The sequence below is a fragment of the Vigna unguiculata genome, chromosome 7 (assembly GCF_037176805.1).
Source record: "Vigna unguiculata cultivar grain cowpea cultivar isolate G323 ecotype 2 chromosome 7, ASM3717680v1, whole genome shotgun sequence".
In the NCBI taxonomy this organism is placed as follows: Eukaryota; Viridiplantae; Streptophyta; class Magnoliopsida; order Fabales; family Fabaceae; genus Vigna; species Vigna unguiculata.
The window spans coordinates 46,162,006-46,186,343 of NC_140798.1; the positions used below are offsets into that span (position 1 = coordinate 46,162,006).

The 24,338-nt window shown below is 35.7% G+C and overlaps 3 protein-coding genes across 8 annotated transcripts; 1 reads left to right on the forward strand and 2 right to left on the reverse strand.

Moving 5' to 3' along the window:
* Positions 1 to 974: 974 nt before the first annotated feature.
* LTA2 (2-oxoacid dehydrogenases acyltransferase family protein) lies at positions 975 to 4,924 on the reverse strand. The gene is made up of 6 exons (XM_028081997.2): positions 3,947 to 4,924; positions 3,651 to 3,842; positions 3,393 to 3,480; positions 3,225 to 3,295; positions 3,029 to 3,112; positions 975 to 1,360 (listed from the first exon to the last, which is right to left on the reverse strand). The coding sequence occupies exons 1-6, from the start codon at positions 4,805 to 4,807 to the stop codon at positions 1,256 to 1,258; spliced, it is 1,401 nt and encodes a 466-aa protein (XP_027937798.1). The 5' UTR covers positions 4,808 to 4,924; the 3' UTR covers positions 975 to 1,255.
* Positions 4,925 to 10,595: 5,671 nt separating this feature from the next.
* On the forward strand, positions 10,596 to 12,710 carry LOC114190634 (uncharacterized). 2 transcript variants are annotated; one of them, XM_028079594.2, is made up of 3 exons: positions 10,596 to 11,057; positions 11,152 to 11,233; positions 12,297 to 12,710. In XM_028079594.2, the coding sequence occupies exons 1-3, from the start codon at positions 10,941 to 10,943 to the stop codon at positions 12,443 to 12,445; spliced, it is 348 nt and encodes a 115-aa protein (XP_027935395.1). In that variant the 5' UTR covers positions 10,596 to 10,940; the 3' UTR covers positions 12,446 to 12,710. The 2 variants fall into 2 exon arrangements, with proteins under 2 accessions (XP_027935395.1, XP_085521223.1); XM_085665097.1 differs by having other exon boundaries at positions 10,636 to 11,057; positions 12,294 to 12,710.
* Positions 12,711 to 13,599: 889 nt separating this feature from the next.
* Positions 13,600 to 23,105, reverse strand: LOC114190989 (uncharacterized). 5 transcript variants are annotated; one of them, XR_003605908.2, is made up of 15 exons: positions 22,604 to 23,105; positions 20,913 to 22,051; positions 20,584 to 20,753; positions 19,769 to 19,935; positions 19,574 to 19,642; positions 19,183 to 19,255; positions 18,459 to 18,615; positions 18,317 to 18,359; positions 18,068 to 18,196; positions 17,842 to 17,956; positions 17,571 to 17,734; positions 17,265 to 17,339; positions 16,760 to 17,163; positions 15,835 to 16,483; positions 13,600 to 15,735 (listed from the first exon to the last, which is right to left on the reverse strand). XR_003605908.2 is itself a non-coding variant. In XM_028080097.2 (12 exons), exons 1-12 carry the CDS (start codon positions 22,955 to 22,957, stop codon positions 16,975 to 16,977), a joined length of 2,964 nt encoding a protein of 987 aa, XP_027935898.1. In that variant the 5' UTR covers positions 22,958 to 23,104; the 3' UTR covers positions 16,653 to 16,974. The 5 variants fall into 5 exon arrangements, 1 of the variants encoding a protein (XP_027935898.1); XR_003605906.2 differs by having other exon boundaries at positions 15,835 to 15,886; positions 16,424 to 16,483; positions 18,068 to 18,359; positions 22,604 to 23,104; XR_003605907.2 differs by having other exon boundaries at positions 18,068 to 18,359; positions 20,584 to 20,750; positions 22,604 to 23,104.
* Positions 23,106 to 24,338: the final 1,233 nt, after the last annotated feature.

The following is a 24,338-nucleotide window of genomic DNA, read 5'->3' on the forward strand; positions in this document are numbered from 1 at the left end:
TATTCATCTGTGATTTTAAATTGTTGACAGGGGCATCGAATTCGCACTCGAAACCTGTACACTAGGGTTAAAATTTGTATAATTTTCTTATAATGATGAAATCAAACATTCATAAACTAAGGTGTGCAAGTTTCATTAAACTTACACCAGTTCAATTTTTTTATTAGTGGTTTAAAAGAAATATACAAATAAAAATCATATAATCTTCTGCCTTTTGGCAAATGTGTATTGGAAACTATTGCTAAACTTTACATATATAAATGGTCTTTCACTTTATCTTAGGCCTGGCCCTGTTTAAATCAACTGTGACTTTCCTTTTAGACTAAAAAATATGTAAACAATTGAAACTTTTTACTCTCGTCAGACAAGGTAAGCTTCGTGACTAGGTAGTGTTTGGTTCGGTATATTTTTAAGAACCAAGTCAAAACACTAAACAATCTTAATATAAAATAGGTATGAAAAAAGAGCTTACAATTACTATTACGCTTGTCTAGACATGTTCACTAATTGAGGTGATGTTCTTAAAACCGAATTAATTTGATAAGATTACTCAGTTAGACAAATAAGTCACTACTTAAGACGCACGAGTTTAGCACGTTGGTTATGTAATGAGTCAATAAAATACAAAAATAACCCAGCATGTTTAGAAACATGATTGATTTGGCTAAAGTGAGTTGAACCAACTGAGCTAAACACATAAAAAACATTTGGTAATCAAAATAGGATAAAGATATAAGAGAGAGACGATGATATCAGTTGGAGAAAGGAAGAGCGCATCACAACTCCCATCCTTCCTAACCAATTTACCATGCAGGAAAAGAAAGCATTGGCTGAAATATATTCTTGGTGGGAAAGAAATTCACGATGAGATGACACATGTCCTGATTTGGGACATTCTTTTGTTAATGGCCCTTGTTGAAGGTGAAGAAAACAATCGAAATACGATGAGTGCCAACGGACCAGTGAGAATCCAATACCAAATCAAGAAGTAAAATGTTTTTTATTAAAAAATCGAACCTTTAAAGCTGCTTTACTGCTTACAAATAGATTGTCAACATAATTGCCTTACAACGTTGCTTTCCCTGTCAAAAAATCTAGTAAATGGTCCTCAGGATAGCTCCTAAAAGATAAAACATGATGAAAGTTGAGGGGGGGAAATCAGAAAATGTTCAGCATTGAGCCAAACAGCTTCTCACCAAAGTGTCAAGTCGTGATCCGGTGGTGGCCATACTTTTATGTTGGAAGTGCATAATGACTATAATGTCAGGCTTTCTGGGTTTTCAATGATTTTTGAGAATGTCTGGAGGAACGCAGCCAAGTCAGCACCATATATTATTCGATGATCAGCAGTTACATTCACCTGAAAAAGGAAGTTTAAATCAATTCTAATCGCATTTAATGGTTCAAATTCAGCTCTACAAACTTAAAACAAAAACATTAAATATGGTAATGCAACCATGCATCTTAAGGGTAAAGAGCAGAAAGGAAACGTTGTTGAGTACTTAAGTTATATTGTAATTTCCAATATGCAGGTAAAATATGAGGATAACACATTGTTCGGGAGCAACAACGCCTAGGAATTTTTTTTTTTAAACTAGTTAACAATCGTCGGAATGTTGTCTTCCTAAGTTCACATTCCTAGGAAGAACTTAAGCTTGAAAGAAAATGTTAAACTTCTCCGGAGTATATGAAACAATCCTCCAACTTTCAGATGATAGATTATACTTTTGTATAAATTGGGAAATTTAACAATTAAAAAAGTGACCACGGCAGCTCTCCCTTATACGAATGCTGTGCAAGGACAAGATGATAATTTCCTTGAAAGATTTGATGTTTAACTTGACCTATTGTGTGGAAACCTTGCGCAATAGCATGCTGTTTTACAAAGGCTATTTCAAAACAGGATAAAAACTAGGGCTTGGGTATGATTGTTCCATCATCAATTGGCGAAAGCCTGTAGTGAAGGCTCTAGTGGTTGTGGTTATATATTTAAAGGCATGCTATCTAGATGGATATTCATATTGGAGGTTGGAAGTCCCTCTCTTTCGACACCAAAGATAAAAAAGTCCGGTCATTTAATGGGTCAAGGAATGTAACAGAGTGTCAGAGTAAGTACACAATCACTGTTAGTTTAGTAACAGGTTTAGTAGCTCGCTTATCAATTTAATCAAAGGCTTAAATATAGAGACTAAATTACTAATTAAATCTACTTTTAACATTAGGCTATTGAGAGTAAAATACTCAGTTTAGCGACTGTTGCACAAGTCAACACCTAGTACTGTCTGTATCTAGCTTTCTGCAGGCCTTTACCTTCTATATATAAAGGATGTTAAAGGATGTCTTGGTAACAATGTCGATGATTATTTTAATTTGAAAAAGTAATTCTTTTGATATGAGAGGCCAAGACTTAAGCAAATTAAGGATCCAAGACCAGGGGGGAAAGTTTAGATAACACTTTCTTCAAGAGAGAAGAACTACACATTCCAAGCCAGATAAGAATGATTTATTTGTAAGGACAAAAATCCGCAAGGTAAAAGTAGCAGCAAACAAAATTTCAAGAAATGGAGACTTCAGAGGATGGACTCTGGTTTTTCTCTTAAGGACAGTAATCCAGCAAATTTTTTAAAGATAATAATAAAAATGGTCAACATTTTAGACAACCCATTGAATTAAATCTGGAGAAAAATGTATTTTGAAGCATAACACCGCACAGATGTAATCTAAAATCAAATCTTAAACCCATTTATTAACTCTACCCAAAAATGTAATCATGTAGCACAGCTCCATGCAGATGTCCAAAATTTAGGCTATGGCCCGACAACTGAACTTTCAGAAAAGTATCATTATGCAGTATAACGCCATGCAAATACAGTATAAGGTTTATGCCCAATTGCCTACATGATAATTCTGGCGCATTGCAAAAAAGGTTCTACTTCCTTAAAAAATTGTTTGTGTTCCCCTGGACTATGTCCATTGTTCTAAGCATAAGTGCGTAAACAAACAAAAGAAGTTATAACAAGTAACTCACCAGCATTTTATTCTTCACGCTGAAGAATCCATCTTTATCAGCCAGAACAGTGGGCTTAGATGCTCCAACAGCCATGATAGCACCCTGGAAATAAAGAGCAAGGCAAAGTTTAACCCCCAAATAAAAACGTGCCACAAAATGAGCAACAGCATCTCCCAGAAGCAAGACTTCAAAAGTCCCAAAAGTCATCACTAACCTGGCCTGGTGGGAGTATGGCATCAAACCTGTCAACTCCAAACATACCCAAATTGGAAAGTGTGAAAGTTCCTGTTGCACGCACGATCAAATTTGAGTCAGAATTAAAATACTCAAGTTCCACATAATGATAACAAATTGCCCACATTGACAATAACTACAAAGAAACCTGAATTATACTCATGAGGTTGCAATTGCTTTGCACGAGCTTTATCCACTAGCTCCTTCCATTTTTGGGACAAAAGATACAAGTCCAACTGCCACAGCCAAAAACAAGTACCCAATAAAATTAGACAAATAACAACAGCCCTATCTTCCTAGGTGAGGTCAGCTACTCCGATAAAGATTGATCAAATTCCCTGGCTACAGCACACAGCATTATACAAGAAACACAGTAATTTTGATTTGGGATAGAGAAGCCACACACCTTATCTGCATCCTGGAGAACAGGAGTGATCAAACCACCATTAATTGCCACGGCAACAGCAACACTAACGTTACTGTTATAGACGAAGTTCTTACCGTCTTTGCAGGTGGCATTGACAACAGGGTGCTGAACAAGTGCCATTGCAGCAGCCTTAGCCAAAATAGCCGTCATAGTCACACCCTTCGGTTTCACCTAACAAAAAGAAAGAACACAACACAAACACACCATTAAAAATTCCTCATTCCAATAAACATAATTCACATAAACCAAACACTTCCTCGTAAGCATATCCATACCTTCGCATAAAGAGCATCCAGTGCATCAGTAGTCACAGGGTACCCAACCCTGAACGTAGGCACAGATAGACTCTCCACCATGTTCTTCGCCACCGCAGATTGCATCGTAGTGAAAGGAACAACACTCGAACCCGGAATGGGAGGCGGTGCAGCAGAACCAGCTGGAGATTTCGGTGCAGGAGCAGGCGCCACCGGAGCAGGACTCACCGGCGGAGACACATTGCTCTTCGACGGAGCTATTCCGGCCGCAGCCTCCACATCCGCAGGAGTAATCCGACCAAACGGACCGGATCCAACGACCGTCGCAATGTCCACCTTGTGCTGCTTCGCGAGCTTCTTAGCCTGAGGCGTGGCAACGGTCTTCCTTGGCCCATCAGAAACGGACTTTGCCGGAGGAGTTGGTGGCGGCGTAGACTCCGGAGCAGCGGGAGCGGGAGCGGCGGCGGCGGGAGCGGCGGGAGAAGGAGCAGATTTGGCGGCTTTGGCTTTTGCTTCGGCGACTTCTTCGGGAGAATCAACGAGAAGGCCAATGGGGGCTCCAACGGGGGCGGTTTCCCCGTCAGGAACGACGATGGCGGCGAGGATGCCGTCGTAGAAGGTCTCGACGTCCATGTCGGCCTTGTCGGATTCAACGACGACAACGCTGTCGCCCTTGGAGAGTTTGTCGCCCTCGGATTTGATCCAGGAGACAATTTTGCCTTCGGTCATGGTGGAGCTGAGGGCGGGCATGAATATTTCGCGGATCTTTGCTTGGACGGAGAAGCGGCGGCGGGGGAATGCGATGAAGCGGCGGCATGGGAGGAGAGTGGCGGTGGTGGAGAGGGAGGAGGAGAAGGAAAGGGTGTTAGGGAGAGATGCCATTGTGATCGTTGCTTTGAAAAGAGAAGGCGGAGACACCTATGAAGTGTTTGTTAGTTGGTTCACTCACTTCTTTGTGTTCTCAATTCGCTCCCTCAAATATCGATCAACACTTTGGAATTTCTATCTCATTTAAGCCTCGCTAACTTAGTACTTATCGCCCAAATAAAAACAATAACGAGACAATTTCTAGATCATTAAACAAGATCATCATGGTAATAAGAAATTAATAGATGCATTACAAACTGTAATATAACAATTACATTTCGTTTATACATTAAATAGTTTAGTCTAATTGGTCGATGAATTGTTATAACCTGTTTAATTCATACAAAATTCAAAACTCTTAATTTATATAGAAAAAAAATAGACCGTTAACTGTTTCAGAAATGTTTCTATTTAAAGTAATTTTTATAACAAATTAGTAATCTTTTAATCTATAATTTAGTAAGGTTTTCAAAAACACATTATTCATGTATTTTAATTTGATTTCCAGTATTATTAATTATAGCACTTGAAATTTAAAATATTGTTAAGTTACGTGTTTAAGTAGTTGAGAGTTGATAAACTATAATCTAAAAAGCATTTAATGTGTTATATCTAATATTGATAAGAGTCGTTGGTACCAAAAATCTAGAAGATAAAAGAGAGATGTTATTCTCTTAAATTAACATAAATCTAGGAGATAAAATAAATATCAATTAGGTATGTATATCAAATCAAAAGCAAGATAATCGTATAGAATGCATAAAATTGATTATTTATAAGTAATCCAATTATATCCATTAACTATGTTTTGCACTTGTTTTTATGTGTTTTAGTTGAGATATACATACGAGTTTTAGTTAAAAAGAACTTTATTTTGATGTTTGAAACTAGAAAGGATAATTAAAATTAATAGTTTTTAATTGTGAACTAAACTTAGTCAATATGTTAACTTTTAGTTTCTATAATTTTTTAGTTAAATAAAATTACGTAATATATAAATTGTACAGAGGTACAACTTGTATTAAGGACTTTTAACATATATAAAATAGGTACCTTTTGAGCCCATGGTTCTGCTGATTGCTTTTGTTTGGATCATTAGCCCACTTTTCCTTTTTTTTTTTATCGTATCCACAAAATAACAAAATTAGTCTAACAAAAGTATAAATTTTGGTTTTAGTTTGGGTAGGATTTTTTTTTTTTTTTTCAATATTTAAATTTATTTTTAAAATTTTTATTGTTACTTTCAAGATAGATAAACAGTATTTATAATAAAGGATTGAAGTTTTTTAACGTGTTATATACAGTAGTATTAGATTACAAGAGGTATTGAATTGGAGTGGTAATTAATCTTTTTCTTCAACATTTAACAATTACTATGGATAAAAAATAATTTTTTTAATCTAAATAATTTTTTTAGAAATGAAAATCAAAAGGTACCTATTTTATAAAATAAAAAACATAATAAATTTATTTTTAAATTAATAATTCAATAAAAATAGTTAATTGTTTTTTTACTATTGAATTGAAATTTTGAATAATGCTGGATCAGTACTATGGTGGGTAGAGGAAATTCTTATATCTGGAGCACATGGATGAATGGAGATGGACTTCTATATTGAGAATTCATAGAATAAAACTTAAACTTAATTTAATTTTGTAAAATTCACCTATTAAGTGAAATCTTTAGCACCGTGCTTAAAATATATGTAAAAATTAAGGTTGTTATTTTACTAGAATAATGAATAATTTTAAAATTAATGAATAACTAATAGATACAGTATATATTATACAAAGTATAACTAATATAATTTCATCAATCCATATTTTCAAATTAAAGTTATATTATCATTATTAAATAAGTAATATTTTAAATAAAAATATATATAATTTACACCAATAAAGATTCATACTTGACTTGATAATTCAATGATAGATGGATTTTCCTTTGGTTATAAGTTATGCAATGAATATATAGAATATAGTGAAATATATAGAATTAAAGTCACAGTCAGATGATAAATGAGATGAGTTTGTGAATGTCCAGTGTAATCTATAAAAGAAATATTTTATTTTAATCAAATTTCAATTTTAAATAACATATATTAAAATATTATGTGATAAAAAAAAAACTAAATGAGAATTTATTACATATTTCAAATGCTATGAGTTACTGTACAGTATGGCCTACCATCGGTCAGGCGGACCAAGAACCATCGGCAGGCGGATCCTCTTTTATGAAGACAACCGACAGGATGCACGACCCATCGGTCGGGCGGCCACACCAAAACCTAGATCAATAATCAGGTTTAAAACGTAATTGGGCCATGATTAAGAAACCCTAATCACAGGCCCAAACCAAAAACTATAAATAGAAGCCCAAGGTAAGTTGTTAAGGACCTTCAACTCGCATTTTATTACAGCATTTACTGCTATCTACTGATCGGTCTTCAACTGACTTAAGCATCGGAGCCTTTTAGACAGGTACCCCGATCGCCCGACCAAGCGAACGGGAGGAGAGCCGAGCTACGGAGCGAAATGCAGGACCTAGATGTTAACTGTGGGCAAATCCGAGAAGATCTTGACTGGACGACCGAGCAACAAGAGAAAGAACTGTATAAGCTCGCTAAGGAGGACGTCAGACAAGAGGAGAAAAAAGGTAATTTGAGTGTTGATTGTAGGTGCTTGGTCGCCACACTCGAAACATTTTGGCGCCCACCGTGGGGCCGAGCAGTCATGGGCCGATAGGCCGATAGACCTTATACCCTTATGGTGACCACAAGTAACAGGACCAGTAACGCTGACGGAGGAGGATGACCGACGATCAAGTTGACACCAGGGCAATGATCAGTGTTTTGCAGCAGAGGATGGAAGATGGGCCGATAGGCCGACCGGGACTCCCTATGGGACCCGAACTAAGCCTGGCGCCAGAAGGAGGAGGAAAGGCCGACGATCAAGTTGACACCAGGGCGATGATCAGCGCTTTGCAGTAGAGGATGGAAGATAGGCCGATAGGCCGACCGGGGCTCCCTACGGGACCCGAACTAAGCCTGGCGCTAGAAGGAGGAGGAAAGGCCAACGATCAAGTTGACACCAGGGCGATGATTAGCGCTTTGCAGCAGAGGATGGAAGATAGGCCAATAGGCCGACCGGGGCTCCCTACGGGACCCGAACCAAGCCTGTTCGATCAAAGGGCGAGCTTTCTCGAAAGCCCCATTCGAACAGCACCGACCCAAGCGGTCAAATGGAACCCCGATAGGGTATAAGTGACATGCGCTGTCAAAACAAACGCCCCTACAGGGCTTTACAATAACTTAGCTAAAAATAGCTTTTCAATGCCGATGGGCCGATGGGCCGATAGGCCGACCAAGGCTCCCTAAGGGACTCGAACCAAGCTTGTTCGATCAAGCGGTGAGCTTTATCGAAAGCCCCGTTCGAACAACATCAACCCAAGCGGTCAAATGGAACCCCGATAAGGTATAAGTGACACGCGCTGTCAAAACAAACGCCCCTACAGGGCTTTACAATAACTTAGCTAAAAATAGCTTTTCAATGCCGATGGGCCGATGGGCCGATAGGCCGACCAAGGCTCCCTAAGGGACTCGAACCAAGCTTGTTCGATCAAGCGGTGAGCTTTCTCGAAAGCCCCGTTCGAACAACATCGACCCAAGCGGTCAAACGAAACCCCGATAGGGTATAAGCGACACGCGCTGTCAAAAGGAACGCCCCTACAGGGCTTTACAATAACTTAGCTAAAAATAGCTTTTCAATGCCGATGGGCCGATGGGCCGATAGGCCGACCAAGGCTCCCTAAGGGACTCGAACCAAGCTTATTCGATCAAGCGGTGAGCTTTCTCGAAAGCCCCGTTCGAACAACATCGACCCAAGCGGTCAAACGAAACCCCGATAGGGTATAAGCGACACGCGCTGTCAAAAGGAACGCCCCTACAGGGCTTTACAATAACTTAGCTAAAAATAGCTTTTCAATGCCGATGGGCCGATGGGCCGATAGGCCGACCAAGGCTCCCTAAGGGACTCGAACCAAACTTGTATGCGCTGTCAAAACAAATGCCCCTACAACGAATGCCCCTACGTGAGCTGATTAACAAATAAATAACCAATGTAAGGCAAACACGTAAGCTGATCGTCATCAACAAAGAATCCTATCTTTTCACTGTGCCTCGATCGGGCTTTTGGATAAACCCTTTTCGCTTCATCTCTAACATTGCTCAAGGCTTGGGGGGCTTGTGTACAGTATGGCCTACCATCGGTCAGGCGGACCAAGGACCATCGGTCAGGCGGATCCTCTTTTATGAAGACAACCGACAGGACGCACGACCCATCGGTCGGGCGGCCACACCAAAACCTAGATCAATAATCAGGTTTAAAACGTAATTGGGCCATGATTAAGAAACCCTAATCACAGGCCCAAACCAAAAACTATAAATAGAAGCCCAAGGTAAGTTGTTAAGGACCTTCAACTCGCATTTTATTACAGCATTTACTGCTATCTACTGATCGGTCTTAAACTGACTTAAGCATCGGAGCCTTTTAGACAGGTACCCCGATCGCCCGACCAAGCGAACGGGAGGAGAGCCGAGCTACGGAGCGAAATGCAGGACCTAGATGTTAACTGTGGGCAAATCCGAGAAGATCTTGACTGGACGACCGAGCAACAAGAGAAAGAACTGTATAAGCTCGCTAAGGAGGACGTCAGACAAGAGGAGAAAAAAGGTAATTTGAGTGTTGATTGTAGGTGCTTGGTCGCCACACCCGAAACAGTTACAAATATTATATGGCTTCAAATTACCTTAATTCATGAAATTAGGATTCTCAACTCGTATGAATATCTATCTAGACATAGATCAATGTATGGTATAAAAAAGATGTAAGCATGCACATGCATGATGAGTGAATTATGGAATAAATTTGTTGAGGACATGGAGCCAAATTCTTGAGAAACAATCACAATAATTTATTTATTATGATGAAATTAATTGAAACCATTTTATCATATTATCATATTAAATGTTTGGATAGTTGATGTCATCTTTATGTAATGATCCTGTATAATTATATTATATTATATACATACAAGAATTCATAAAAGAAACTAACTTATTAATCTATATATTTCTTTAAAGAATTCATATATTTTTCTTTAAAAAATATTTTAAATTATGAAAATTTTGTATGACCTCTTTAAATATTTGTTCAAATCGAAGGTCGAATTTAAGTTTAATTCTATAAAGTCAGTTTGTAAATTGAGATACGTACTTTACTTATATATTATAAAATTGTCTAGATTATCTTTGTGAAATTGTCTTTTCTAGATTATCTTATTTTGACGTGAGATTTCTAACGGAGTTAAATATAAAATCCATTTTTAACACTTTTACATCATGGAAAATAATCGTAGAAGCATAAGCAATAAGAAATTGTTTGAAATTATGAAACAAGAGGGAGATCGGTGTGTTTATACATAGAACTGTCACATTTGGCCTATTTTTGCCGTGTTTAGCTTGATGACAGAGACATTTTGAAAGTAGAATACCACAACTTCAATCTGTATAAAAGGACCCTGCTGGAACCAACTGTTTGACTTTAGTTACACAAAGAGGACCTACGATAATGAATCCAATGCTTTTAATCTTCACCATAGTCATAGCTATCTACCATCATTACTTAAACAATAAATACTCAAACTTCTACCTTCCTTTACTCTCCCACCAGAAAAATTTAGAGTAAAGTGTATTCATACAACGGTTGTGTAATTGCACTGGCTTAAGCCTAGCAGAGTCAACTAAGTGCATCATTAGCGTAGCGGAACAGTTCAGTTACTTTATTGGTAAGTAGAAAAAAACCAACCAAGCACTATGTGGGGCATGCTCCAGAGTGAAACAATAATCAATCATCTCCGTTAAAATAGCCTCAAAACCTAATCTTTTTTTTCACTTTCTTTGCCATTCATTCCTATCATGCTTTCTCCATTTTCTGCCCACCATGAACAAGCATCCCAGGTGGTGGTGAAGTTGTTCTATCACCGTAGAAAGTGATTTTCACAGTCATACATCATTTTCTGCACATGTCTTTTTTTATGTAGGATGGTATTGAGCCTGCAATACATAGGGTCTGCTAGATTAATGCTGTTATGGCTTTTGAAGATGGTTCCAAAAAGGAGATACAGAAAGTTGGTCTTGAAATCTCCAACCGTTTTCCTCTTACAAGGACTACTCTTGCATCTATGGAGTCCTTGTCTTTGCCAGTGGTACTGTAAACTCCTTCCTTACTCTGTTTTTGCAGTTTTGAAATTGACCATGAAATTGTTTCTGATTTCAGTTTGGTTCTTGAGTTGAAAACAGGTTCAGGAAGTTGTTCTTTCTGCTGATATGCAATGTGAGAAGTGCCAGAAGAGGGTAGCTGATATTATTGCTAAAATGAATGGTAGGCCTCTATTTTACATTGAGTGTGGATTAGTGATTGCAAAATTTGGACATTGTTTTATGATTGGCTTTGAAGCTCTATAGAGAACTGAGAGATCTCACCGTTCTTGTTGAGGGTTAGTATGACTACTTGTTTGCAGAGAATTGACTGTTTGGTATTTCATATGACTGAGAAATTCAGAATTTCTAACTAATTATCTTTTACACTGAGAAATGGTTAGAGAGGAAAAGTTCATTGGCCCATACTGTTTTTGTTGTCACATTTGATTAGGGTGGCATGTGTTTCGGCTGCAAGGCTGGGGAACACTGTTATTTATATCTGTACTCTGTACTAAACCAACAACTGTTATTTCTTCTGTTTTTGGTCTTTTTCTTTTTGCAACTTTGTTACCTTCTTATTTGTGTTGGCCTTTTCCCCCAAACATTATGCAAGTTCAACAAATTTAAAGTAAAAGTATTTTAATTTGATACAAGTATTTTACATTTATTAAATGTTATTGGTCTGGTGGAATGGAGGTTAAAACTTTTTTTACAAACCACCATACAATTTTATTTGGAAATTAGGATTTGGATAAAGAAACTATGTATATGGTAGATCATACTTCATAATATAAAGTAATATTTATTTATTTATTTTGGTATTGAAGTTGTACTTTGTTTAGGACGGTTTTAATGTCCTTTAACATTTATTTAGAAATTATGGTTAAAAAATAGTATTTTAGTTATTTATTTATTTATTTAAAGTGAAGTTGTGAGCATTTTACATTAGAGTCATATTTACAAAGAATACTTTAATTGAAAAAAAAAAGTTAAAATAAGCTTTATTTTATTTGTCAAGCATAATTGACCTTTAAAAAAAAAAAACAAGTCCACAATTGCACTTATTTTACCATAAAGAATGTTTAAGCATTATCTTTGATATAACCTTTTGTTTCTTAGAATTAGCATTGCGCTTATTTTTTATTTGGACAATAAACAAATGAGATTAAAATTTGAAACACCTTTTTCTATTTAATATTTTTGAGATGTAATTCTAATGGGCAGATGTTATGATTTTTCAGCAGAAACGGAGTCAGTGGTGGTGAATGTGTTGGAAAAAAAGGTGGTGCTTACTTTTAGATTAACAACTATTGGTAAAGTAGTCTCTCAACAAATTACTCCTCTCCCTAAAGTTGCAATTATCAAAAGGATATTTCGTTTTTCACGGAGCTAAGTATCGCTTTCAAGAGACCCACATGAGCATAAGATTTTTGTAATTTGATTTCCCCATGTACAGCAAAAATTTACTGCATTTATGATTGAATTTCTTTTGTAATTGCCTCTCACTGAATCAGCCTTGTTGAGATACGGACATTCCAAGTGATTTTTTGGTCTGTTTATTTTAGAGGAAAACATAATTAATTTGATTAAAACAAATTTGAGGAATATGTAACTAAGTTAACCTTAATTTCAGATTTGTCTCGTTTGAGTGTTAAAAAGTCTCTGGTGAGCCGAATTATTTTGTCTGGTCAATTTCTTTGGTGCCCTCTGTAAATAATGTTTGGTGTATCATAACTAGGGTCACTCAGTGTTACACAACATCCTGGTCAGCATCTTTAATTAGCTGAATTCCAGTGTATGTATTTTTTATAATTCCATTAAGTATAAGTACACAAACATGACTTTTTTTCCTCTTAAGCTATCTTATTCATCTATTTCACAAATACTCGCAACCTCCATTTCATTTCGCTTAATTTTTACTCAACACCAAACTATTTCATCTAGTTTACAAATAAAAAAAGCCTGATCTCCAAATATTTTAAGGTAATCAATCTAAACTTTAATCACTTCCATTTGATTTCATCGACCATGTAGTGATAAAAGTCCTTCTAAGTATCAAGCTCGTTGTGCATACATGCACTTCAAAAAATTAAAAATAAGGTGTGCCGAATAAGTAAATTTTGTTTTAATAAATCAAAAGTTCCATTTTTTTTTTTTCAAAAGAAATAACATCAGCACTCATGCACATCTTATTTTATAGTTACAAGTAGTGCAGTACAGAATCTATGTAGCAAACCTTATTTGTCTTATTATGAAGTGTTTAACCTATTATTACATAATTTTTAAAACAAAACAATCTTAAATTTGTTATATGTTCCTATAGTTGTAACGTATTAAAGTTTTATTATAAAATTGAAATACTCCTTGCATTTTTTACATTATTAAAATCAGTGAAAATAATGCTTCCGAAGAGTTTGATCTATAACAATTATTTGTGGTATTAGATAATTATTATAATCTAATTTAAATATCTAACATTAAAATTAAAATAATAGTCAGAATTATTCATAATATTAACATTAATTGATTTAGAAATGGGTAATGAAATACTACCACAACTCTAAATATCGTATTATAAATTACCAAATATATTGTTTTAGAACTAAAGACTACTTAGAAGTTGAGTAAAAAGCAAAAATCGAAGAGACGGTTCTACTATTCCCACTCACTTACATCACCGCTCCACTGCCGATCAAACCATTTATTATGGGTCCAACTCCACCAGATCGTATTTTTATTTCCATATCTAGATCATGCACGAGGACCTAGTGTTTTTGCCCGGTTATTAGGACCGGCAAGGCCAGAATTCTGCTCAGATAACTTCCCATGCCTAGGATTTCACACATGAAATATAGCAAACTATCCTAAAATATCTTTGTTAGCTGTCCCAATATTCCCTCAAAATACCAGTATTACTTACCTGAAAAACCGCCACCATTGGATCCATATAAACGACTAGATAGCACCTGCTTTCCTTTTGGATACTTCACCAAAAATGGTTCATGAAACATGCTATTTAAGCTACACATCCAAGAGATCGAGATATTGAATGAATAAACGGTTCACAGATATCATGCGAAAGAGTTTTCTGTAGGTACACAATATACACATCCGAGGACAATCTCGTTTCAAAAGCTTACCATTGATTTGTACAGCCAAGGTACATCTACATTACTACGTCAATATTTGAGATAGGTCTTACGTTTCTCCAAGATACATTTTATACAATTATCCAAGAAAATAGGAAGCGGTAGTCAATAGGAAGTCGTTTCAAGTTTCAGAACTCCTAAATTGGTAAAGCTATAGCAATCAAGTAAAGCTTTTTCTCACTGGGTGAGGCAGGTCTGCTTTGTTCTCCAGTACACAACATTTACCGAAAAATGGTAGTCTCATCTTTCCAATTTTAGAATAGTCATAAATTAGTAAGATATGGCAGTCATGTAAACCTTGACTCTCTCTTTTGCTACTTAAATTGCAAAGCCGTTTTATTTTCTATTCATTATCAAATTAAAATATAAAAAAGCTAAACTGACAGCTAAAGTGTACATGCATTGAAGCCAGCCCAAGACTGCAAAAGAATTGACCAACCTTTTCTGCCCAGACTCTGTTGAGATTTTAGTATTGTCTCTGCTGAGTTTTCAAAATATACTAATATTGGAATATTAAAAAAGCTTTCAATATGTTCTAAAATATCAAAAGTCTATTTTGTAGGCACGGCAGAAGGGCATCACCAAAAAACCCAACAAAAAACTCCAAATTCAGTCTATGATGGAAGCCATGGAGAATGCATAACAAAAAAGACTGCAAAAATAAATTTAAAACGACAGGATCATAGACTGGAATCAAATCTTGAAAGAATTTGATTCAGTGTGTTTCACATAGTCCTTGAACTGAAATTTTTATTGGAAACAACATAGGTTTAATTAAAAAAAAGCAACGTGTTTCAGAAGTTCAAAAAAAAAAACACTCAGCACAGTATCATTGAATTGATGGTGAACATAAATATATGCATCGAGAAACATGAGTGAAAAAGAAATGACGAATATCTAAATTGAAGAACAGAAAGAATAAGCAAAGAAAATAACACGTTATAGCATCATGGCAGCACCATAACGATAATTTAACAGCATTGAGTTATTTTTTAGTCCCCTTATGGTGGCATCCCAACCCTATTCGCGACCATCTTCTTTCACTAAATTCTACTAAATTTTAAAATACGTATGCGTATGTCATCCCTACAAGAAATGAATTCCACTGACAAATAAAACTCAATTCCATTCTAAAAAATAAATAAAACATGAAATCAACGTGCTCGTCAATGAATCACAAGGAAAAGAACAAGATTGGCCAATAACAAACAATATTAGGTGTTTAGGACAACATGAAACATGAGCATAGCAAAAAACACAATTTAATTAGAAGAAACAACTCAGGAAGTAAGGCACACTGCCCGGCAATCAAACCTAAGCGCCATCTACATTCAACATAGGAAACAAGCAGCAAGAAAGTTTTAACGCAAATTGCAAATGGATATTCCACAAATTCAGAAACAGGAATAAAGACTAGGTTCACATTGTACAAAACTGGATGCAAAGGACCATCAATGCCTTCAACACTTACAATGATGAGAAAGGACTTGGACTTGAACATACTTACAAAAATTGCAGGACCAAGATGCAGTACCTAAGATTTAAAAATGAAATAAGAATCAGATTCATTTTGCAATTTTAATCCATACCACAAGCTTAACAGAACAATAGTTTCTGAATTTGAATTGCTCACCGTAAAACGAATTTGCTTCAAGAACATAGCCAAAGACATCCAGTGGAATTGCCTCCAAAATGACCCGCCATGGATAAGATGCAACACAAGTTTATTAGGATATGTGTATGGGTAAATTTAAGGGAAAAAAGTAATAATAAAAATAACACAAGACAACAGATGGAAAGGCATGCTCAAGTACAATTCAAGAAATAAGATATCAACACACCTAAGTCATGACTGAAAACAAAAAGAAATATGGGGAAAAAGCTGTTGCTTACGAATTCGACCATGAAACATTTTAAAAGACAGTAAAAACTAGGCGTATGGCCTAGTGGCACATGTATCTAGAAGCAGAAGCAGGTTCAACACTGACCACTTCCCTCCCCTTAACTCATGTACCCAGCTAACAACAACAATTAACGTGAGTACGTGCTCAAACAGCACCAACAACCACTGGTTCTCCTAAAAAAAATAGACAGTTCAAGCTCATTGAAATAAGTTCCTACTCGAATGTGGTAGTTATTCTATTACCACTGTTAATAAAAATGGAAATCAAAACTCATTCCAGCACGGTGAAATTAATCTCCCAATAAACAAGCCAAGGTACCTTCTCCTGGGTTCCTTTTAAGCATCTAAGCATGAAGGGATGCCTCAAACCAGTTGTGTCCTGAATGAGAAACTAAATTAGAATCTCCAGAATCCAAGGAATATATATGAATTGACAGTAATAAAGAAAACCAAGGGTGACAAGAATATAATCTATGCAAATAGTATAAGCAAAACAAAATAAAAGTTACACAAAATTGAAAAGAGTGAAGAAAGAATGAACCAGCCTATCAAAAAATACAAAAATTAAACTTTCCGAGAATGTAATTGGAAGAGGAATGTTTGAAGTACAAATACAGCTACACTAAAGGAAACTGCCATTGGCAAGTTGTCTTACAATAGAAACAGTACATTCCACTGAAAGAACCGCCAGTAAATTGTACGCCTGTAGGGAGACATCACCCTTTTTCACTTCAACATGCTGACAACTGTGATGACACTCCTTGGGCCATACACAGAAGATAGATAGTGCCAAATAAAATTAGAACCTCAACATCAGTTGGATCATTATGTACAAATATCAGTTTTGGGAGTCAATTTCAGCAACATTGTTCACTTGCCAGTGATGAATGGGTGGTTCAGAGCTTGTGACACTGTCAGCCTCTTGTCTGGATCCAAGACAAAAACTTTTTCCAGAAGATCCTTAAAGTTGGCTAACATTTTTGGATCCTCCCCGGTAGAGCCAGTGATGAGTGTCCCAATATCTTTTGGCTTGATGTTGAGAATCAGCCGCTTTATGGCCTATTGAGGAATATTTATGGCATCATTATTCAAACTAGTCAAAAAACCCATTCACCATTGATAATAGACCAGCTTGAAATACAATCTAAAGTCTGCCTTACCTTTTTTGTCACAGGATCTTCCTCGGTTGCAAGAAAATTCAGGTCCTGATCAAAATGTTGTTCAGTAAATGCTCCCTGTAAGGAAGATAATAAAAAAATAAGTGGATATCATTAATAATAACAAATTTATTTACACCAAAAGTTGAATTGAAGGTACAGCCACATAAAAGGAGTGATTTAGGAACTAAAGTCAAAATAGATACACAATATCAAACTTGTATCAAGTATTGAAATAATCCATACTCAATAACCAAACTGTGGCTGGACACTAATAAAAAATAAATAAATAAAACAATAAATGTATACCTTTCGTAACATCTTCTTTGGAAAAGGGCCTTTCAGTTCCATGTGAAGTCGTAGCATGTCATTGTTAGTAAGCCCAGGGAAAAGAACCTTACCTACATATAACTCGTACAAACAACAGCCTACAGACCAAATATCCAACGGATGATCGTATGCCAAGCCAAGTACTGCATACAAACATTCAAAAGCCCAAACATTTGGCAACCATCAGACATTCAACAAGAAAAAAGCAGTTAGGAATCACAAAATCGTAAATAGAATGAATGGAACTTACTTATTTCTGGGGCACGATAAAAACGACTCACAAGATATGGTGTAACTTCATTTTTACCAGCAAACATGGCATTACCAAAGTCACAAAGCTTCAAAACATTTTTAGCCTCGTTTACCTTATCAGAAGGGAAAATTGAAGATAAAAAAGTTAGACTATAGATTTTTTTCTTGAAATTATGGCACAAAACTATGAAAAAAGTTATAAAAGCAAGTATTTTAGGGCATACCAACATATTATCTGGCTTTATGTCACAATGAAGAACACCACAGTTCCGGAGATGCTTCAAGGCAATAAAAAGCTGTTTGGCGTATGCTCTCACAGCTGTTAGCCTAAGGCCAATATTGCGACCAAACTTCTTTAAAACCTCACGGAGATTCATATTAAGAGATTCAAAAACTAAACAAAGATGATTCCTGTATCTAAAACTTGAAAGGAAACGAACACAATGACGTTTATCATCTGGATCTGCACCTACTAATTTCTTCAATATGACCAATTCATCCATACCAGCCTTGTACCTGGCACGTCACATATGTAGAACAGTGAGCAAAAAATCAAAAAACGACCCAAAAGAAAAAGAGCTCACTGATGATTCCCAAGAAACAAACATCACTCACATGGTGTCATTATTACGAATTATTTTTATTGCTACTTCCTCTGGCTCACCATTTCCCACCTTCAGATTCTTTGCCCGAACAACTGTTGAAAAGACACCCCTCCCATGTGCAGCAGCGACTTCATATCGGCCATCAAGTATTTCACCAATTCGATAGCCTGCATAACAACGTCACAGCATAACACAATGAACAGAAAAACAAATGTATCAGAGAAATTCCAACAATTGCAAGAAAATCTGATAGCCCCCAAAGATTCTACCATATGTTAACAGGTTTCGACAATAGATCCATGGTAAATGCCACAGGTAAATAAAGACGTGTAACATGTCAAAACAGACCACTCTGGGTCTTAAATTGCACCATTTAGGCAAAAACTAAAAGATAGTTGAAGCTATTTCAACTTGGGGGGGAGGGGGGCAGGGGGAACTTGCATTCATGTATTGATTATCTCCAGTCATTCCTTCCAAAAACAACAAAATTAATGTAACATCTTTGATATAAAACAAAAAAAAAATTAAAAATAAATTCAATGCTGTTACATTTTTGAAAGAACAAATATAAAGACATGTTAACAATAGCCAACCAATAAATAAGTTATGTAAACAACTAATAATGTTTCCGGCAAAGACAAGCCAAAAAATATTCGTCAAACTCTCAGGTCTCAATACAACAAATTAAAAGAAAGTTAGGAAAACAGATACATAAAATCCAACGAATTACTTACTGTAGTATCCCTCTGCATCATCCCAGTTGTCATGTAGGCCAACCCTTTCAATCATTAAACCATCACCTTTTCCCTGAAAAAGAAGGTAGTACATCTTAATAGTTAAGGTAAGAGCAAACATATGAATAAACAATTATGGTTTAACGTTTAAATTCAAGAAAAAGATACTGAGCATAATTCCAGAAGCAACTGTAATAAGTGTGGTGAAATTGTATCGAAGAGTGTATGTGATGGAAAATATACAGAAACCAGATATATTAGATCCATCCATAACGAGAAACGATATCACAGTATAGTACATTCCGTGTCTCAACACTCTACTATGAAGTAATACACTACAATTCAGGTACACACATAATACAAATTAGAATAGTATGACCAGAACACTTACTGATTTTCGAACTCCCGTTGGTGTCTCCCCAAATATATCGTCACAGTACTTGTCCTCTGATCTTTCACTCTGTGAGTATGACAAATGAAATTAAAAAATCCACCAGATATATATATATATATATATATATATATATATATATATATATATATTTCAAACTTGTAAAGTAATTTTTACTTCAAAATAAGGGCGGACCTTTGGAGTACCCTCTCCTAGGCCTCCAGCGAGAGATATCTTCTGAGAAGCAACATTCACATTTTCAGGAGATTTTCCAACAGCAAATGATGGCTCCACATAATCAGCATCATCATTCTTACCATCATGTGCTTCAGAGATTTCAGTGTGAATGTCTGCATCCTTGTCTAATAAGAGCACATTACAAAGTTACTAAAAGTAGTCCAAGTAGGGAGATAACAAGGGGAAAATGAAATAATGATCAACACTTTTCACATATCTTCTCTTAAAAAAATCTTCTAATTTCATAATTCAATATAATGGTAATAATATAATAAAACATCAATAACTATTTAAAACTAGAAAAATGGTCACATGAATCTTCAATGGTGTACTTCAGGTGCGACCCAAACATGTAATGTTAATATTTAATATTTCATACGCTCCGATGCTTCTTTTACAGGATATATATATATATATATATATATATATATATATATATATATATATATATATACATATATATATATATATATATTGAGAGAGAGAGAGAGAGAGTTTGAGACATAAATACTCAATATTTTTGATGAAAAATGTTCGGAAAAAAACCCAAAAAAATTAGGGGTGGGGGGTTCCCTGTGGATTCATCCATACTTGTGTTGTTGAAAAAGGCTAATTTCCTATGCAAGAATTAAGGTACCGAGTAATCATTTAAAGATCAAAATGACAACAAGAAGACTATAGATGAAGACAGAATTAAAACTTGTGACCAGAGGTAATTTAATTGATACTATCCACCCATCATACAGATCAATAAAGAAATGAGGAAAACAAACCTTTTCGTTCATTTCCAACCACTTCTACTTTCTGATGCTGATTCTTGTATTTCTCCATTATTGCTTCCCTTCTTCTTCTACTCTCTTCTTTGATCCTGTTGAGATCTTCCTCTTCTTGGTCAGGTAAGTGCAATGTATCCTCCTCTAAGTCATCTGGTTCAACCTCACTGCTGCATTCAATATACATATACAAAATAAATATTTCTAAAAATAAAAATAAAAAAATAAGAAAGATTGAGTGCATTGTTTAAAAAATAACTAAAAGTGATAGAAAAGTGGAGAAAAATAATGTATATAGAAGAAAATGGGATTTAGTCTATGAAACATACCTTGTTCGTTTGCTTTCATCCACTTCTGCAGTACTTACCCTTGAGGTATAATCCTTTACAGGATTACCAGAATTTCTTTTTCTATCCCAATGGTAATCATTTTCTTCATGTCTCGAATGTTTTCTATATCTATCTCCATTGTCATTACCATCTTCATGACGCACGTGCCTATCTTTACCATTTGCAGTGTCTCTATCTTTGTGCCTATATCTATCATCTCGCCTTTCCCTCTCCTTTATATTATCTCTTTCTCGATTCTTATCATCCCTTTCATTCTCCAGGTCTCTATCTCTCTTAGCATCTCTTGTTCTGTCCCTACTTCTATCTCTTTCCTTTTCCCTTCTCATATCCCTCTCAAATACTGTCTCCCAGCTCCTATCCCTTTCCTTTTCTTGCCTCCTGTCCCTATCCTCCCTTTCCCTGCTCCTATCTTTTTCTACATCCCTTCTATATCTCTCACGGCTCCTTTCACGTTCCTTTCCCCTTTGGCGGTCCCTCTCAATCTCCTTACCCCGGCTTGTTTCCTCTTGTTTCTTTTCTCTGTACAAGTCTCTATCCCTACTCCTATCTCTATCATGGGCCTCGCGATTGTGATATCCACTACTGTATTCCCTTCTATCATCTACCACACTTCCATGACCATGTTCCCTTCCTCGTGCCCTCACTCTTTCCTCATCATAGTCATAGTCAGAGCGCCTTCTCTTGGAATGAACATATTCATCAATGACACTACGAGAACGAGACCTGTCTCTTGTATGACCAATTGATCTTGATCGACTTCTATATCTGCCATGAGAAGGAGAACTTCCTGATATTCTACCTTTGTCTCCTCCACTTTCAGATGACGAATTCCTATGGAAATATGTTTTCCTAACATCAACCTCCAGTGCTTCATTATCAAAGTCACCTTTTAGTTTCTCATTCCCTTTAAAATGTCCAGGTTCCCCATTTCGCCACTTATCCGCCCTGGAAGATTTAGGATTCAAATAACCATTGTCCAGACCATCTGTAGCAAGCTTTCCATCTTGAGTCTCGGCACTTAAACGATTAGGAGAGACACCATCTGCATTGGTTGCAGGAGTAATAAATTTATGAACCTTGATGTCCTCATTAGTTTCTGAATTTACAGCCAGGTGTCCCTGTTCAGCACAAATGAAAAATTGAGTGCACATGCAGAAAACCAAAGTGCTGGAGGTGATGCCAAATGAAATAAACGGTGCGTTAAAATCAGTCCATGAGCAAAATTAAATTTACAAAACTCATAACCAGCTCTTACAAATTAACTGTAAGCCACCAGTCTTCACTGAAACGCCTAGAGAGACTTCTTTTGCAATTCACTCATGTTCGTGTAGTGCAACCAGGTTCTTACATATCTATGAGACACTGACAGGGTACTATACCAAAGCTCTCAGGAATTAAAAAAATAAAACTCATTATACGTCCGAAAACAAAGAATCGCTGTGCTCTGTTTGGTCATCGAGAGGAAGTGAGATACACCGAAACACCTAAAATACTCAGACAGAAAAACCATTTCGAACCAAAAAACAGAATTACGAAAAACAGAAATTTCTTTCAAATCTACTCCAATTGCCTCTACTTTCTCCGAGACCAAACAGATATCACGTTTATTGATACACAAAAATGAAAACAAGTGAACTAAAACAAAATAAACGAAATCAATCGAAACATACCGAATTTTGATTATCAGATTGAACATCTCGATCTCCAGTCACCTTGATTTCACCAGGTTCGACATCAGATTCCGTCTCTTTTCTCCCTACCTCACTATCGAGAGCTTCGTCATCGAGGATCTCTCCTTCCTCCACATCGTCCTCCGGGAGATGTCTATGCGGAGTTGGAGAAGGAACAGCAGCAATGGTTCGATCATCGAATTCAATATCTTCGTCGCGCTTTTTGCTCCCGTGGCGGTGGCGGTGGCGGTGGCCGTGGTGGCGGTGCTTGTGGCGCTTCGAGGATCTGTCTACGTCCTCCGGGGAGGGTGATCGGCGATGCTTGTGACGCGAGTCACGGGCATCCGTAGCCATGATTGGATGAGTAGTTAGGGTTAGGGTTTTTTGGGTTCGTGCTTGTATATGAAGCTACAATGGCAGAAGAGCGAACGATTATAGCACGCGCGGAGTTTCGGTATTGGATCAGATTGAAGGACCTGACCTACAAGTACCAACTAGTTAATTTGTACGTGCTTCACAAGCGCGTCTACTTGTAGGCCTCTCCAAGTAATCCTTCTTGATTCTTTATTATCTTTCTTTTCTTTCTTATTCTTTCTTTTTTATTATTTCTATGGCTAAATAAAAGCATAATACATTAGCAAGTTTAATTATTGTGAATTATTTGACAACTAATGTGTTCTTCCGTTATACAAACGGGTTGGGTCGAGTAGGGATAGTGCTTACCTGTAACTCAATTCGATCCATAAAAACAAATTTGTTCGCCACCCGCCTGTTTATTTGTTGGGTATTTTTTTAAAAAATATTTGTAGATATTCTTAAAATTCACGGGTACCTAATATTCACAAATATTTTTAAAAAAATATATTTTATAAATTTTTTAATATAAAATTATAAAAATAAATAAATTAAATTAAATTATAATTATAATTATATTTGACATAATAAAATATACTGTTAATTTTAATTTTAATTAAATTTGACTTAATAAAATATAAATTATTTTTTTTTTGCGGGTAACGGGTACCTGCGATTACGATAGTATGATACCCGCACCCGACCCGTTTATAAGCGGGTATTAAAATACCTGCTACCCGCAGATAATAAATACTCGCGGGTACTAACTATTCGTCGCATATTTTATCCGCAGATATCCGCGAACGTAAGTATTTTTACCATCCCTAGTCATACACAGGTTTATGATTTGGAATTGTAGAAGTATAATATATATATATATATATATATATATATATAATATAATATAATATAATATAATATATTATAATTTTAGAATGTTTAGGCATATGTAATATAATGTTTATTTTACTATACCAATAAATTCGTAGTATTTGTAAATTTTAGTACATCTATATTATTGTACAAAAATATTTTTTTACCTGTACATATTTGTCTTTAAATTTTATTCTTTGGGTTATTATTTATTAATTTTATTTTTTAAGGGATTTTTTTTTAAATTTAATCATTTTTTAATTTGACTATTCTCTTACTTAATGTTTTTAAATTAATAAACTGTTAATAAAAAAAAATCCTTAGTAAATAAATAAAAATGTCTACAAAATTGTAAAAACTATTTACACATACTTTTATAATTAAATTTTATTATTTGTATATCATAAAAAAAAAGTGAAGCATGTGTTTTTACTAGTTATTGGGTAGAATAATTTTGTTTTGTTTTATTTTCAACAGTTTTTTTTAAAATTGACATATTTATATTAAC

Excerpts from the sequence above, each read along its gene's own strand:
- LTA2 (XM_028081997.2), bottom strand. The coding sequence starts at position 4,807 with ATGGCATCTCTCCCTAACACCCTTTCCTTCTCCTCCTCCCTCTCCACC. Across the intron at positions 3,296-3,392 it reads ACCTCATGAGTATAATTCAG|GAACTTTCACACTTTCCAAT; the intron begins GTTTCTTTGTAG and ends TGCGTGCAACAG. Across the intron at positions 3,113-3,224 it reads CCATACTCCCACCAGGCCAG|GGTGCTATCATGGCTGTTGG; the intron begins GTTAGTGATGAC and ends CTTTATTTCCAG.
- LOC114190634 (XM_085665097.1), top strand. The coding sequence starts at position 10,941 with ATGGCTTTTGAAGATGGTTCCAAAAAGGAGATACAGAAAGTTGGTCTT. Across the intron at positions 11,058-11,151 it reads AGTCCTTGTCTTTGCCAGTG|GTTCAGGAAGTTGTTCTTTC; the intron begins GTACTGTAAACT and ends AGTTGAAAACAG. Across the intron at positions 11,234-12,293 it reads TATTATTGCTAAAATGAATG|CAGAAACGGAGTCAGTGGTG; the intron begins GTAGGCCTCTAT and ends ATGATTTTTCAG.
- LOC114190989 (XM_028080097.2), bottom strand. The coding sequence starts at position 22,957 with ATGGCTACGGATGCCCGTGACTCGCGTCACAAGCATCGCCGATCACCC. Across the intron at positions 18,360-18,458 it reads ATTCGTAATAATGACACCAT|GTACAAGGCTGGTATGGATG; the intron begins GTGAGTGATGTT and ends GTGACGTGCCAG. Across the intron at positions 17,164-17,264 it reads AAGATCCTGTGACAAAAAAG|GCCATAAAGCGGCTGATTCT; the intron begins GTAAGGCAGACT and ends ATTCCTCAATAG.